At 38.0% G+C, this 16,206-nt stretch overlaps 1 protein-coding gene across 10 annotated transcripts in view; it reads right to left on the reverse strand.

Annotated features, from left to right (window-relative positions):
- kif1b (kinesin family member 1B) overlaps positions 1-15,080 on the reverse strand; it is an 87,018-nt gene extending 71,938 nt beyond the window's left edge. For 6 of the 10 annotated variants that reach the window (XM_053241000.1, XM_034311824.2, XM_034311822.2 and 3 more), the window contains exons 1-2: positions 14,766-15,079; positions 12,835-12,992 (exon numbers count right to left, since the gene is read on the reverse strand). In XM_053241000.1, coding sequence (XP_053096975.1) covers positions 12,835-12,940 — 106 coding nt within the window. In that variant the 5' untranslated portion in view covers positions 12,941-12,992; positions 14,766-15,079. Of the gene's footprint in view, positions 1-12,834; positions 12,993-14,765 lie in introns of all 10 variants that reach the window. The other 4 variants (XM_034311827.2, XM_034311825.2, XM_053240999.1 and 1 more) reach the window with 3 other exon arrangements.
- Between the last annotated feature and the right edge of the window lie 1,126 nt (positions 15,081-16,206).

The following is a 16,206-nucleotide window of genomic DNA, read 5'->3' on the forward strand; positions in this document are numbered from 1 at the left end:
TGACAATAATTTAGCAACTCTGGTTTTCTTAACATGAAATATTGTAGCTTCTGTAGCATAATCTATCTAGATTATGATTTGGTCTCTTGGCCTTCATTAAGTTTAAGGAGACAGCAACATTGTCATATTTTTTTTTTACAAAGCTATATGGGGAAAACTCCCTTCTTATTTGTGTAATCTTCTATTACCTTCGAGCAGCAGTTATGATTCTCACTCTACTAAATGTTTGCTCTACAGGATACCAAAGATTCGTTCACAACTCAGAAGAAAGGCCTTCACTTATTTTGCACCCTAGTCATGGAATAATTTTCAGAACACATTGCAGATTAATCACTTTGTTACAATGGGAAAGTTTAAAAAATTGTGTAACTGAAGAGTGTAATTGCTCAATTTTGTATTATGCATTTTGTATCCTTTTTGTCTGTATTTTTATATTTGTTTGTCTGTGTATGATTTTTAAGTTTTTTACTCCATAATGGAGTGCCTTCTTGGCCAGATCTCCCTCGAAAAAGAGATTTAATTTCAAGGGACTTCTTGGTTAAATAAAGGTTAAATAAATAAAATAAATAAAATAAATAAAAAGGATCCTCTGTTGTGGCTTAGCCAAGAACACACTTTTACGCAAATTACTGGTAGCTACAGGGCTAGCTACATGTTATTTACTTTCTCTGGTCTGATTAGCGAACTGTTGTTTAAAAAAAAAAAAAAAAAAAAGTTTAAAAAAAAAAAAAAAAAACAGACAAAAGTACGCATTTATAGTCTCTGTCAAATTTAAACCACATGTCTCATCTGTTGAGTCCGTAGAGCTAATCAAAAATGGTAATATAAAATGCTATGAAGAAAAAAAATACATAACCACTTAGAATGATCTTATTTACAGCCTAATAAACTAATCATTAATAGTGACACATTAAAATGTAACTGTTGTTGCCATTCGGTCACGTTAGCTGCTTATCCGGACTTTTGTAACCAAGAAATTTTATGTAGCTGGACCAAATGTTACAAATATTTGTTGAATACCATCAGCATATGTGAAGTGGTCACTTATGAGCCAGTCATCCACATCAACAGACTCCAAGATTGTAGCAAGGCATGTGAAACCTTAAATGTAAATTTGACCAAATCTATTGGATGTGTGAGGGCAATCAAGAGAAATGCTAAAAGACCTTTATATATAGTCAATCTGCAGCTTAGCATCCATTTCTGAATGAAATGCAGAGCTATACAAACTTGCAGTCAACTCTTTTTGTATGTACCACGAAACATCTCATCAAAGCAAAACAGAGGGTAAGACTCTTCATCATTAAAGTTACTGAAACGAACATGATGGACTGAAGGGATTAGGCCTTGATTACGGGCTTCAGGCGAACTATTCTCCCACACATTAGACATTTAAAAAAAATGTCTTTGCGTTTGACTGCAGCAATGATGGATGAATCACAATGATGAGGTGGTCTTGGCATGTCCACAGGTACACTTTCCTAAAAGCCTTTTTAATAGGACAATCAGGTTGTTTTGCCTGCGTCCCTTGTTTCCAGGTTCTGCTTTGCATTTGCAGAAGTAATAGAGTCTGAATAAGAGTAGTGGCCACGACTGACCGTGCCTGGACTACAGAGGACTACACATACTGTCTTATTCAGTTCTGAGTGCGGAGACACAAAATCAGAGAGGGTGAGAGAGAGACCTCTTAGGTAACCAGCCTCCTTCACACGACACAGCTCGGAATCTTAAAACAGATGATCCATTATGTTTATTAAGCTGCTTGTAGACATAAACTGAAGAGAATGTAAGCCATACACACACAAACACGCAACGTCATTCTGATCTGATTGTTAATTTCAAAATGTATAGCCATGTAATACTTGCCTTAGGAAAAGTGTGCCATTTTAGTGACTGTAGAAGAAGAAGTTTTAACCTAGATGGCAGTCCCAGAAAATAAAAGTGTACGAACCATCAATGACCAGCTCGTTTTTTTCATTTAAACTTTTTACGTCTTTTATAAAAGATCTGTTGTTTAGCTGTCGAATCAACAGACACTATTATCTTTCAAAATACATGAAGAGGCATGGAGTGAAAGCAATGATCTACCACGTAAGAAGCCTAGCCTACCTTTTTTCCAACCAATTTGAAAAATAAATAAATAAATAAGTACAATAATTTCATTCTTTCCTTAAAACAAATCTGCATCTGAACCCTCCCCCTTTAATGCCATATATGTGCAAATCAAGCTCAAATAAAAATTATATCTTTAATAATTTACTCATTTAGTAGAGTCACAGTAAATATTATGTGTGTATATTTTCCTAAGAATATTCCCCATGCTTTTTATGTCGCTTTATATTTACATACATCCTGTACGTATACCCTAAATGCTAATCCAGTGCCTTTAAGTGTGACTGCTTAAATCTGCTGCATGATGTAAAGCTAAAACAAGTCCAGTGGAAAGCTGCTGCATTTGTGCCCTACTTTATTCCTGTCTAAATCTTGTGTCCGTACAGAAGGAGAAAAATCCCACAATTCCAGAGCATAAGCACACGATATACACTCACACTCACATGCACGTGACGTGTGCTTCACTGCTGTTCGCATCACCTCATCTGCCGTTGTCCACCCACTGTCACTATGCTAGTAATTAGACATTACAATGCATGATGGAGATCACAGGCTTGGGATCACTCGGCTGCTGCTAATTAGAGACGTCGCAGCAGAAAATGGACAATAAATTCTTTACATACGGTGCAATGGAATTTGGTTAGTGCCAAGAAGGGTTGTAAATTTAAACCTCTGGACTGCCAGACAGCCAAAAAAAAAAAAAAAAAAAAAAAAAAAAAAAAAAAAAAAAAAAAAAAAAAAACACAATTCAAGCAGGTCTCATGTTGGTTATAACCAGAGGGAGTGCTGACTTTAGCAAGTGTTAGCAGGGGACAGATTTCATGTCCAGGTTCTAGGTTTTTATTCATAATTGCCTGCCAGACAAGTAGGTTCAGCAACCAGAAAAAATAAGAAAAACTTTTGCAAAACAAGATTTTTTTTCACTGTGGTCTGAAACACCTTGATGTCGTAACTATAGCGTGAACGTTTCAAATCCCGGCACCTGCTGCACTACACACATCGGCCGAGACGCTATAGGTGGATTAATGAGGAAAACTAGGTAACTGTGGAAACACTGACAAAACAAAGTGATCCTCATGATACAACAGTCACCTTGCGATTAAACATAATGAGAGAAAATAAAGACACTACCCAGATTTAAATAATATATTTAACGTGCAACATGAGGACCAAACACCAAGTCATATACCCGAAACGATGGCAAACAACATGCTGGCTTTTTGTCAAGGGCGCAAATATGATGATTACAAACTTTAACAAAAATACACTCTTTTCTTTCGCTTAATCTATACTAATGAACATGTCAAGCTAACTAGCTTGCTATATGTTATTATGCTACATTAAGTACCATGAGCTAGCCTAGTCTATTGTGTTTCTGGGCAACCAAACCATCACACTGAGCAATCACAAGCACATTAGCTAAGTGATCTAGCTGATAAATGTAAGATTTGTCCACGTCTCTTTAGCTCTATTCATGCTCAAGAGATCAGACGAGCTTTTCTTTTGCATCGGTACACAACGCTTGTATTTATCATGTGCAGACAGAATGCATTTTAAAGCTTATGCACACAGATGACTAATACGCTGCTGTATGTGTATGACAGGTCTAAGTGAGAAACGATCAGCCGTCCAGCATTGTGCAATGATGAGCAACAATACAATAACAGCTCGCAACCTGGACAGAGCTACACTGTGAAGAATAAATCTCCACTATAGTTGCATCATGGTACGGGTAATAAAAACCCACCGAACTCACAGCAACAAAACAACACCACATGGTTCATGACTATGTGCAACACCTTTACGTAGGACACACACTCATGGACATGTATAAAATTTCCATCAAATCTAGCATCCAGGTTCTCTTAAAACACTTTTAAAAAGAGAGAGAGAGAGAGAGAGAAGATGTGTGTGTGGTTTAAGTATCAACAAAGAGACTAGCGAGATACACACGCCTCTCTGTAATGGCCTCCAGCAGCCACCATAAAGCCCATTAGTATTGATTGTCATGGACACCATGATGAGTCGGAGCGCATGATGCAATATGAATGCTATGGGAATATTTCTGGACGGGTTAAAACACAGTGAGTCTAGCCAACATACTAGCAGATTTTAAGGATTTCGAGGGTTAGATGCAAGCTTGTGCGATATAATAATTTTATCCCTATATTAATCTGTACTCTCCTTAAACCTGAAATGGTGGAAATGGTTCTTTTCCTGTCTTTTTTAGGCTCTGGACAATTAAGTTAAGCAGGAAAAAAAATCAATATCACCCAAGCCCTGATAGCTGCTATGCTTTTATGTACTTCTTTTGTAGTTTTATGTAGAAAGTATAAAATATAAAATGTGCCCATTCCTGTTTACGGCTGTTTGATGGAACATTTACATGTAGTATCAAGATACATTACTTACATTATTTAAGTTCATTCCCAACATAAATAACGTAGTAATATTCAGAAGTGTTGCAACAACTATTCAACTAAATTCAATAATAAAAAGAATTGGCAAGAAATTTCATTATTGAGAAAGCTATGCCATGCACTTCAAGCCGCAAGCAGCAAAACTATTCGAATCAATTAGCTTCTAACTACTTTTTATATCCAGCTGTGCTGATAAACACAGCAATGTTTGCTCTTAACGTACACAGTATATATTTTTAATGTGTATTGTGTGTCAAGTCAGGGGTCCCCGGAGGACTAGTGGTTAGGCCTCGGAGCTCTCACCGCTGCCGCCTGGGTTCAACTCCCAGTCAGGGAACCGACCCCAGGCGCTGGGGCTGCACAAGACAGTTCGCTTCCAGTGCCGGTCCCAAGCCTGGACAAAATTGGGGAGGGTTGCCAAATCAAATACGTGTACCACTGATCCACTGTGGCGACCCCTAACGGGAGCAGCCGAAAGAACAACAACATTGTGTGTCACCATCCTGCTTTGGGTTCGAAGGTGCTGAGAGAAACAGCGTCGATTCCCTCATTCCAGTCATTGAAAACTACGAGTCAACCCCAAAGCTTTGGAGTCAATTCCACATGCCACAAAAATGGCAAGCAAAATGAGTTTAGTGTCTGAGGGTTTCTGATAGTGAGACAAGGATAAGGGCTTTATCTTGAATTTGATTGGTTGGAATTTAACAAATCAGGGCTTTCAGGTAAGACGTTTTACCAGCAATTGTAGACCATTGGTCCGCTTGCCAAAAACTGTGCAGAACCGTAAACTGTTCTTCAGTATTAGTCGATGCTGAAAGAAATTATTTCTAATTTTCTTAGAATTGAGTATATTCAATTCAATTAATTGAAAATAAAATAGATTAATTGATTATCAAAATAATGCTCAATTGTAGTCAATCAATTCCTTATTCAATTCCTTTTTCTAGTAGAAGGCATACACACTCAAATTCTCCAGTGATGAATCCATTATTATACAACACTTAGTTCCAGTCCACTCATTTGATTGGTCAAGTGGCTTTCCAAGAGTGCTTATGTTTCCTATAACCACACTGGGACGTTTTATTGTGTGTATCATGCCACTCGTTCACCATATAAAATTATACTTCCTAGTTTGAAATCTAGTTACTACACTAGCGTTAGCGACATGTCATCAGTGGACATGGCAAACGATGTTTTTCATTAGCATAACTTTTGACTTAAAGTATAAAAGTTTGTCAGATGAAGATGAAAAGGGACGCCAATTTTACCAGGAGCACCTTTAACAGGAATGCACATATCAATGTGAGCTAGCTAGCAGGCTAGCCAACGGTCCTGCGGGATCGCGCCTACGGCCAAATCACAGCCGTGCTGATATTCAGTATAACCGCACCCTCGCTCCTGCGATATTGCTTAAGTGACCCGCATCTGTATCCACACCATCTAGCTAGAATATTTAAACAATTTATTAAGATTTTTCCATAATCTGTTTATCTAGTTAGTGATTTGCTAGCATGAACTTGATACACAATGGGAAGACAGGCTGCCCAATCTAAAGCAAAGATCTAGGCAAATGGACTACTAATGTTTCAGAAAATCCATTACTGAGAATCAATAGCAAAAGATGATCACATGAGTGAGCCTGTGTTGTGTAACCCGCTGCAACAGGTCTCATATCGATTCTTTTTCAATTATAAAAGTAGTATCCAACAGACAATTCATATTTCCAGTGTGACTGTGACCACTGGGAGCAGATTTCGTGGAGCGTGACAGTAGCCAGGACAGACATGTCTCCTCAGGATTGTGGGTAATTAGTAGGGCTTATTTAATGAACTCGTACATTAATTCCCTATAATTACAACAATATGACAGAAGATCAAATATACCCACTTATGCACAATGTATTGACCAAGAAAAAACATCAAAAGAAAAAAATATCCAGGAAAATACATCAGAAATTAATTACAAATGACACAGATCACGAAATTCACTGAACTTGCAATGGTGGCTCAGTGGTTTATGCTTCAGACGGCTGCTTTTGGGCCCATGCTCAGGACCCATAACCCTCTCTGCTCATGGCCGACCCTGCGCTCTGAACACAGCTTCCTAACAAGTTGGGATATGCGGAGAAAACAATCTCACTGTACTGGACTTGTATAAGTGACAATAAAGGTTATTTTCTTTCTTTCCCACTGAAAATGTCATTCAGTGTAACAGATTATTAAAACAATATTTGAATGCTAAAAGCCAAATTTTTTACTATATTTGTTTGATATAATATACAAAAACATGCCGTAAAAACTACTAAAAATCTATTATTAAAAGCCTTTTTATTATTATTAAATTATAAAATTATTAATAATATCTTAAAATAATTAATACAATATTAAATGATTATATTAAATTATTTAATATTAAATTAACAATACACAATTAAACACTACTATAATATGACAATATTAAGCAATATTACACAACAAACGTTTGTTTTCTCTTTATTTGCTTTTGATTATTTGAATCAATGAAAGTTTATTGTTTTATATTCATATTAAATACTACTTTTTGACTACAGAACAGAGCTAACCTTTTACATCTTTGACTCATTTGTGATTATACATAATTTCAGTCTTCTCTGCTGTTTCATAAATATAATAAATATGAGAAAATGCCAAACTGTCATTTCAGAAAAAAAAAAAAAAAAAAAAAACATATCTGTGACATACTTGCAATAATTTGACTTATTTTGACACTTTAAAAGCCCTCACTTTAAAAGTCCTCGACTCATAACTCAGTACTTATAAAATCAGTTTCTGCAGTGTGCGATTCACTGAATCTTTTCTAACACCTCTATTAATGTGCACGGTGATGATAAGAGTGACACATGGATTCATCACTGGAGAAGGTCAGTCAGAGGAATTAGAGTGATGACCTCAGGCAAGCGCAGGGATTAGGCTCCTAATCAGGTCAATCACTAGGTACTGAAGCCATGTCAAATCCCAGCCCTCTTCACTCTCCCACACTTCACTGCTTCCCATATCTCTCTCTCTGTCAGTAACAAAGTTTATTATTATTAAAATGATCTCATCTCGGTTCTCTGTCTGTCTCTCAGTGTGCAGCGTCCATTAGCCCAACGTCACGATCTCTCACATTTACTGAGCAACTAAAACTGCCTCGACCTTTACCAAAGATTTAGCTTACATTTGGACAGAACAAGTGAAGTGAATGTAAAGACAAACTGCTACGATCTGATTGGAAATCACTAGAAGGTAAAAGCAGAAGAGAGGACTTAGTCAGTGGGTCCAAAATGTTATCCATGTTCCACAAATAAGTTTCAAAAAAGCAAATTAAAAACACAGAAACATTAAGGGACTGTCTAAAAAGTTTTTTTTTTTGAAAGAGTTTTTCCTGTGGACTTGACTAAATACATTTATAGTTAAGAAAAACAATTCCCCTTTAAAAGTCAATTTAGCTTTATTTTCTAGCCAAATCTATGGCAAATAAATCTTATAAAGTAGTCCACTTCATTTATACATTTTACACGATCCCTTAATGATCTTCAAATATGTGCTGGGATTCTGTGCTGTCTTCAGTGAGATTTATTTGAAGATATTCTGATAAACATTCGTTTGGAAATTTTTTGTCTTGTCTGGAGTGAGAAATTCCTAGTCTGATCACTTTGGATGTTGAGTTGAGTAGCCAATAAAGAACCAAGGCTAGAACCAAGGCTAGAACCAACCAATTCTAGCGACTTTTTGAGCATGAATTTGCTATGTTCCCCTGAAAAGAGCTAGCAACACTGATGCCATCTTCCATTACATACATCAGACATTAACACCGAGGTAAAGTTGTACATTATTGTGTACAGAACATTCTACAATTTAGTACCCAATAAGTAACGCAGGAGCTCAGACACATATGAATGAGATCCACTGGAAGCAGATTATTCTGTTCTCATTATAAATGAGTAATCAGTTCTGCTCAAGGAGCGTGACAGTGACCAGGACAGACGTGTTTCCTCGGCTTAGGACTGTGGTGAGTAATGTGGTATACCTTTTCCATCGCTGTGTTCTCATTTACCAAATCCTCCATCACACCCAGTACAAAACCTCCCCTTTACTCCTCCATGTGCAGTAATTGCATTTCATTCTAGGAAATCCAAATAGCCTGTAATACACTGAAGTTAATAGGGGAAAGGAGGCAGGACTGACATTTTGCTGTTCTAGTGAAAACCTAAATTAAAAAAAAAACCCTCCATTTTCAGTATGTTTTTCCTCCATCTCCTGGCCTGAGTGTTAAAAAGAGAGTAGAAGACAAAAAAAACAACAAAGTATAGTTAGTGATTTAATAAAACAGGTGCTGACTAAATAGGCAAGTTGCCCACATGTGTGTTGAGCCAAAATACTGACTCTTGTTCCGAATCAGGTAGAAAATCCGTCACTTCCCTCTCAATGATAGACGGACATGAAAGATCAAACATCATCATCTGAGAGCAGTCCGTCTTACAACTACAAAACCTTTCATTTCCATCCACCTGAGAGAGTAACAAGAAACTAGCTGACATCTAGTCAATCACAGTGATGCTCAAAATGGTTGGTGTTCTTCTGGCATTAGAAAAAAATCATACCACAAATCTGCTTTTGTGAGGAAGTGGACAACAAACTAACTAATACAGCCAGACTGACAAATCTGCAAATTATAGCAAGAAATGCTAGCATGAGAAATTTATTCATCAACCAGACAGTTTTATCCAAAAGCTAAAAACAAAAACGATCCATGGATACAACAGAGTAGATAAGGGTTAAAGGTTTCGTTCCAGGATCCAGCAGTGGTAACCAGCAGTCCTGGGATTTAAACACACATCCTTTTGCTCACCAGGGTGGTCTTACAAGACAAGAAACAATTAAACACCTATTCAGGAAGTCAAAGTAAACAACCCCTTGAAACAGTCAGACAATGTTATTAGCTCAGCTAGAGCAAAGCAAACAATTAAGGGCAAACAGTAGGTCATGTGAGCAGTTCTCTGTGCTGTCGAGTTAGAACAACATGCTCAGCATACCTTCTGCACAAGGCCCCTCTTTGGAGGTAGTGGCTATACGAATGCTGCAGATCTTCACTTTACTTCCTCTTTAGAGCAAAACCATAAACCACTACTCAAAGCCATCTCTCAGCCCATCAGGCTCTTAAATTCTCACACAGATCACTCTGAGGATCATCAAGCTCAGAAGTGTTGTGTTCAACCATCAGCCATGGAAAAGTGTCAAACATGATTTCCTTCCTTTCCTTCTGTATAGTTTTACATGACTGAAAGTTGAACACAACGCTTCTGAGAGTGTTCTCAATGCGAGTCTGTGTAATGCTTAAAGCAATAATGAAGCATGATGTGGCCCACTCTCTTTTCTACCACTATATATACAGTTAACATCAGGAAAACTATCCAGAAAGGCAGGAAAAAAAAAAAGTCAAGTACACCTTGCAGTGCCAGATTATGTAAAAAAAGATGGATGAAAAAAAGATGGCCAATATTCTAATGTACTGTATGTATCCATAATACAAAAAGATGTATTATACTTTCTAAGTGAAGGTCATGCCACACAAATCCAGCTTCGTACTGTTGAGTCTAATGGCACATCACAATTACAATGCCATTCGTTTCACTGATCCATGTTATAAAGCTCAAACTCACAAAATAACACCACACCTTATAATAATTTCCTATTATACCACAGCGTCAAATTCTCAAATCTGATTGGTCAGAAGGTGCTGGTTCATTTCCTATAACAACTGACTACACTGGACACTCTATTATCGCAGACTAATAATAAGCAGATTAAAAATGTGTTGTTATTTAGAAAAAGAAATGTATCTCACTGATATGGTGAGGTTTTCTGTAAGTAACAACATAAACGTTTTCCACCACAGGAAAGTCTTCGGGACAGAGGACATGATGCTTTGTGGTTTCTTGGTAACATGACAAGCTGTTTTGTTTTGTTAGAAAACAAAAGACAGGGTAGTGAGGGTATGATTCTTTACAGCTGGTATGATGTCAGCGATAACAGGAAATAACTTGTCTCATTGACGTTTCACAACAATAAATGTAACTATAAACTTTTAATAGCGTGATATGTCATTTTAATAATGATTTAAAAATTGTAATTGTTGGCAAATTGCTTTGGTATAAGAGGAAAAATAAAATCCCCCTAACAGATTTCTTCTAATGTAGCTCTACATTGTTACACAGTATTAGGTCAAAGGTTTCTGTTTAACACTCAGTAACAACACAGTTGCCCGCTTTGCAAAGTTAAATTGCATATAGCATTGCAAATAGGATACTCATATTACATAACCATACAGTTATAAACAGAATAAACTAAACAAATTTCACTGAAAAAGGTGTGTGTCTTTGACTTAAAACTGAGTGTGTTCATCATAAAGTCATCTGTATGAAGTGTTATCACTAAGACTTCTTGTGGCCATGCAAACAACATCTGTGAGGTTCACATAGAGTTAGCATCAACTTTAATTCAAGACTATGTAGTATTGTATGTAGTGGAAGTCTCATCGTCGTACGCTCGGCCACCGGACCCGTGTTTCAATCATGAAGATCACAAAGTTTTGCCACTCATCCGAAGGGCTTATCGGTTCTACTGAACGGTGGGAAAGTCCCCGCTATTTCCACACTGTGATTCACACCTGTGAGATCACGCGATTCACATGACACCAGGATCCAGAGGTGTTGTGAATGTGTACAGTGTTGTTCTCAAACTAGCCAGTCAGAGATCTGAGATGTTCATATGATCTGATGGCTATAAATCCACTATAAAAAGCACATGTGACACATAATGGCATCTGTGACTACAAGGAAAAACTGAGGGTGTTCTCGAATTAATATTCAAATACTCTCAAAAGAGCACAGGCTTCATTTTAATATGATTTAATATGGTGAACAATGGTTTGCTCTTTAAGCCTCCATCAGTCATACCCCTGTTGTTCCAATACTAACACACACTTAAGGCTACACTAACATTACATCATGTTTTTACTCAATTGATTTTGGCTCAGATATGATTTTCCTGCTTGATGGTCCGCATTCCTGCTTGTAAGCGATCCATGTTTATCTTTAATGTGAACAGATCTCTGCCTGTAAAACAACCCACACTTGCACATATCTGATCAATAACATGCAGGATTCACAGGAACCACGGCAAAACAACAACAACGAAACATGTAATCTGCAAAATAAGGTATCATTGCAGAAGAAAAGTGAACAAACGAGCAGTACAGCTCTTGATTGCAAAGATTATTTGCACTGGAGGTCAGCTGACAAGTCATCAGCTGTTCATGATTAGGGCACACAGCTTGTGCTGTTCCACGAAATCCTGCTTTCTTTCCTCAAATTAGCCAGCTGACCCTGGATGACGACACTGAGATGCACATACAGTAAACTTCTGATGTAAGTGGGAAAAAACCTGACCATTTTTATTACATTAAGATTGCCGTATGGATGTATTAGATGTATCTGAGCTAGAACGACATATAAAATTGCTCATTTGAAAAGATTGGATTTTTGTGCTCACATAGGTCTCACATTTAGGCAAAATCGTATTAATGATACTTCAACCTTTAAAAAAAAAAAAAAAAAAAAAAAAAAAAAAAAAAAACTTATCCCAATATTGATCAGGATCCGATCATTAGTTGGATCTGGTTTCTGAATACAAGGCATTAAGTCTCCTTAAAAAGAAACAACTATAACAAACCTAGTGTGCCTGTAGTTAAAGCTAACTTGGCCACATTTGAAATCATCTGAAACCTCTAAAATATCTAAAGCTTCCCAAAACACTCCCTTGTGGCTTTTATAATTCTTCATCCATGTCCGACTCTTCACCAAGAGACACTGATAACACACTGAAAAGTGATAAGATCTACTCATTTCCTTTCACCAGTTCACTGCATATTATAACAAACTAAACAATGCACTAACTCTCACTCTGCATTTCTTGGCCTAACCATCACAAGTTTCTGACCGAACCTCTTTGTCCTTGAAAATGGGAATACACATCATCAAAGCATTTTTATTTTCTTTCAAACCGATATCTTATTCACCGCCACTTTTTCATTAGGAGTGGCACGTTACTGAGCTGACTGGCTTTTCACCCTGCAGCCCAGCATAAACCTTTACTCATCTAACCCAGCGCCAGAGGCATGTGACAGAATGTCATCAGTCACACAAAACATAGTCAGCATACCGCTTCAAGGACGAGGAACATGATATATCCAAGGGATCGGAGAAATATCCAGGGATACTTACTGGTAGAGTTGCCTTGCATCTGAATAATGCATTTGGATTCTTTGCTGGCCTCCCTCGAGTTGAAGGGACGCACCCTGACCGCCACTTTCACCGAGGCCCCAGACATGGTTGGACACTTCAACCCTGTCTTTTGTCACAATTCAATGCTGAATTAAGTCCTGTACGGGGAAAAAACGAGCCGTTTTTAATTAACTGTGAAATAAAAATGCTAAAAATTATACTGTTTCGAGGACATTTCTCTGTATAACAGTGAAAACCTATAGAATTTCACCTCAACTTATCAGTGTTAAATGGGGGATGTTATGGGATGACAGACAAGTCAAAGGCCAAGGTGTAAGAAAAAAGATTGGGTTATCTGAAAGCACTGTTTCGAGACAGTCAACTTGGCATTATTAAGTTAATCTGATACCAGACGCAATGGTTTAACAGCTAACCTATTGCAAAAAACAAACAAACAAACAAACAAACAAACAAAAAAACAGTAACTGAAACTAGTAGGCTAACAACAAAACAACAGTAGTAGTAGAAGCAATACTAATACTAATACCACTACTAATAATAATACGTAATACCTGAGGTTGCTGTTGTTAAATAATAAACATTTTTTAAAATATATAACACACATATAAACACAGTCAATTTATTAAAACTAATCTTAGTGAAGTTGTCAGGAGTTTAATAAAAACCTAATAGTTGCAGTAAGTGACAGACTGTATCTCAAACAGCTCTCTTCTCCCTCTGCAAGCGCACTACGCAGTGCGTATATAATGGAGTCTTCTCCGCCATATCTAGTGCACTACGTGTTCATTAGGGGGCCATTTGTAATTGGGCCCTAAAACCACACGGCTGATGTGCGCCGTTAGATGGTGTCCCTCACAGCCGCCTCAAACATGGCCGCCGCTAAACTGCAGCAGGGATGGGTCGCCTTCTCTGGCTCAGCTCACTATTTACCACAGTATCTGCCTTCATTACATGTTATATGTTAACTTTCAGATGAATGGTTCTGTTCAGACGCATTAAGGTAGCCTATAAACTAAAATGTCTGGTGGAAAAAATAATGGACGACGTCCCTTTAGTCAGTGCAGCGTCTAAAATAACATTGTCGCGTCGTCCGGTATTTCCACTCAGGCGTCTCAAGCAGGAGCATTTAGGATATTTCAGTTCAGAGGAGATAAAGATGGATATCACAGGAAGCAAAATGTGCATGTTTTTCCACCACTAATGTCCTTGTAGGCTTATTTCTCAGGCATACGCCCATGAAATCCGGCCGCTGGGCCTCAGACAACAAAAAGTAGCCTCATCTATAGTAGTGTACATTAAGGAAGGAGTGTTACACAGAGTGTATCCCTAAAGCTCATAAAACACTATTATGCACAAGGTAATGTTTAAAATAAAAAAGTTTTTAAACATAAAATAAGACCTGTATTAGATATTGACTTTTGCAGGCACTGCATTAGTCTAGTAAAAGACATAATGTCAGGTATTATAGCTAAGTTCAGAAGATGTAGCTTCAGGTTTATGATAATGTAAAGTTAATGTAAAGTGCATTGGTTATAATGATAAAGTCAGGTGTAATGGAGTGGCCGCATTATATTCATGCTCGGTGAGAAGCAGTGACTTTGCGCATACACTGCTGTCCCTGCTCATCCCTCAACCCCAGCCACATTTACAGACATTTATTCCACACATTCCTTATCATATATGTATATATACACAGACATACACACTCTTTTATAACGCAGAATTAGGGTCTATAACTATCAAAGTCTATAGATATGAAATGATCAGGATATTATATTAATCCGTCTATCTGTATAAGCAAACTACAATTGTCAACATTGGCGTTTTAGCAAGTCAACAGCTTTAAACAGATAGAAATATAGACAGATTGTAGGTTGATCTCTCTCTCTTTTAAATTTCATGCATCTTACCTTGATACTCCACTCCAAATCTGAAATCTCTCCAGAAAAACAATTCAGATGAGAAAACTGTATTGACGTCTTCCAACGTCAGGCAGCGATGATCAGAGTAAACCGACAGATAAACACTTCAGGACTCTGCACACATCCATTATCGCAGTGCTCCTTCCTCTGCTCGGCTAAATCTAACGGTGTTTAGGTTTCTAGGATGGATGGATGGATGGAGGGATGGATGCTGGTGCCGGAAAAAAAAATCTCTCCCCTAGCTAATTTGAGATTATGCTCGAATGCCTTGATTTACTGAAACGATGACGTCAACCGCCCCGTCCCTATTTTGAATGACAGCTGATGCAACGAATAGCATTGGAGTACCCGTTGAGGAATCCGCCAATCAGCCAATGAGCATTGAGAGTGGGTGGGGGGTCTGTGACGCAATACTGCAGGATGCCTTGCTAGTCCTGCATGGGAAGTGCGCTGCCTAGAGGCGGAAGGACGCCGTCTGGAGGATAACGCGAATTTAAAAGAGGGGAAGAAACTAGAATTTTCATTTGCAGACTCGTTTAAGGCTTCAGTCGTGAGTGAGTTGATTTAGGGGAGAGTGGGGTCAGTTGCACACTTGCTCACGGCTTTGTAACGCTTATAAAAATATTATATTTTATAATTTATATTATAAAAATATTCTACAGCTCCATTTTTGCCATGATAGCTACATTTGTCTTTTATCTATTCATAATAAACAAACAACACATGTATGTTAATATCAGAAGATATACAGTGTCAGTGTCCACTTTATTAGGAACACCTGTACACCTGCTCATTTATGCAGCTATCCAATCAGCCAATCATGTGGCAGCAGCACAATGCGTAAAATCATGCAGATAAAGCTCAAGAGCTTCAGTTAATGTTCACATCAAACATCAGAATGAAGTAAAAGTGTGATCTCTGTGACTTTAACCGTGACATGGTTGTTGGTGTCAGATGGGCTGGTTTGAGTATTTCAGAAACTGCTGAAGGTTTCACTCTTGTACACTCTTGGACTCCTGAACACGGATGGCTGTGACATCATCGGGACATGAATTCTCCATCTCTTGTTGTCCGCTTTTTTTGTTTCGCATCTCGGTAAACCCTGTTACTTATGTGGGTGCATAAATGTTGGGCACCACATGAAGTGAAGTGACTTGTGGCCAAGTATGGTGACCCATACTCGGAATTTGTGCTCTGCATTTAACCCATCCAAGTGCACACACACAGTAGTGAACACACACACCGCAAACAATTGGGGGTACAGTGCCTTGCTCAAGGGTCTCACCTCAGTCGTGGTATTGAGGGTGGGAGAGAGCGCTGGTCATTCACTACCCCCACCTACAATCCCTGCCGGACCTGAGACTCGAACCCACAACCTTCAGGTTCACCTTCGGGTTGCAAGTCCGACTCTCTATCCATTAGAGATTGG

The sequence above is a fragment of the Pangasianodon hypophthalmus genome, chromosome 16 (genome assembly GCF_027358585.1).
Source record: "Pangasianodon hypophthalmus isolate fPanHyp1 chromosome 16, fPanHyp1.pri, whole genome shotgun sequence".
NCBI lineage: Eukaryota > Metazoa > Chordata > Actinopteri > Siluriformes > Pangasiidae > Pangasianodon > Pangasianodon hypophthalmus.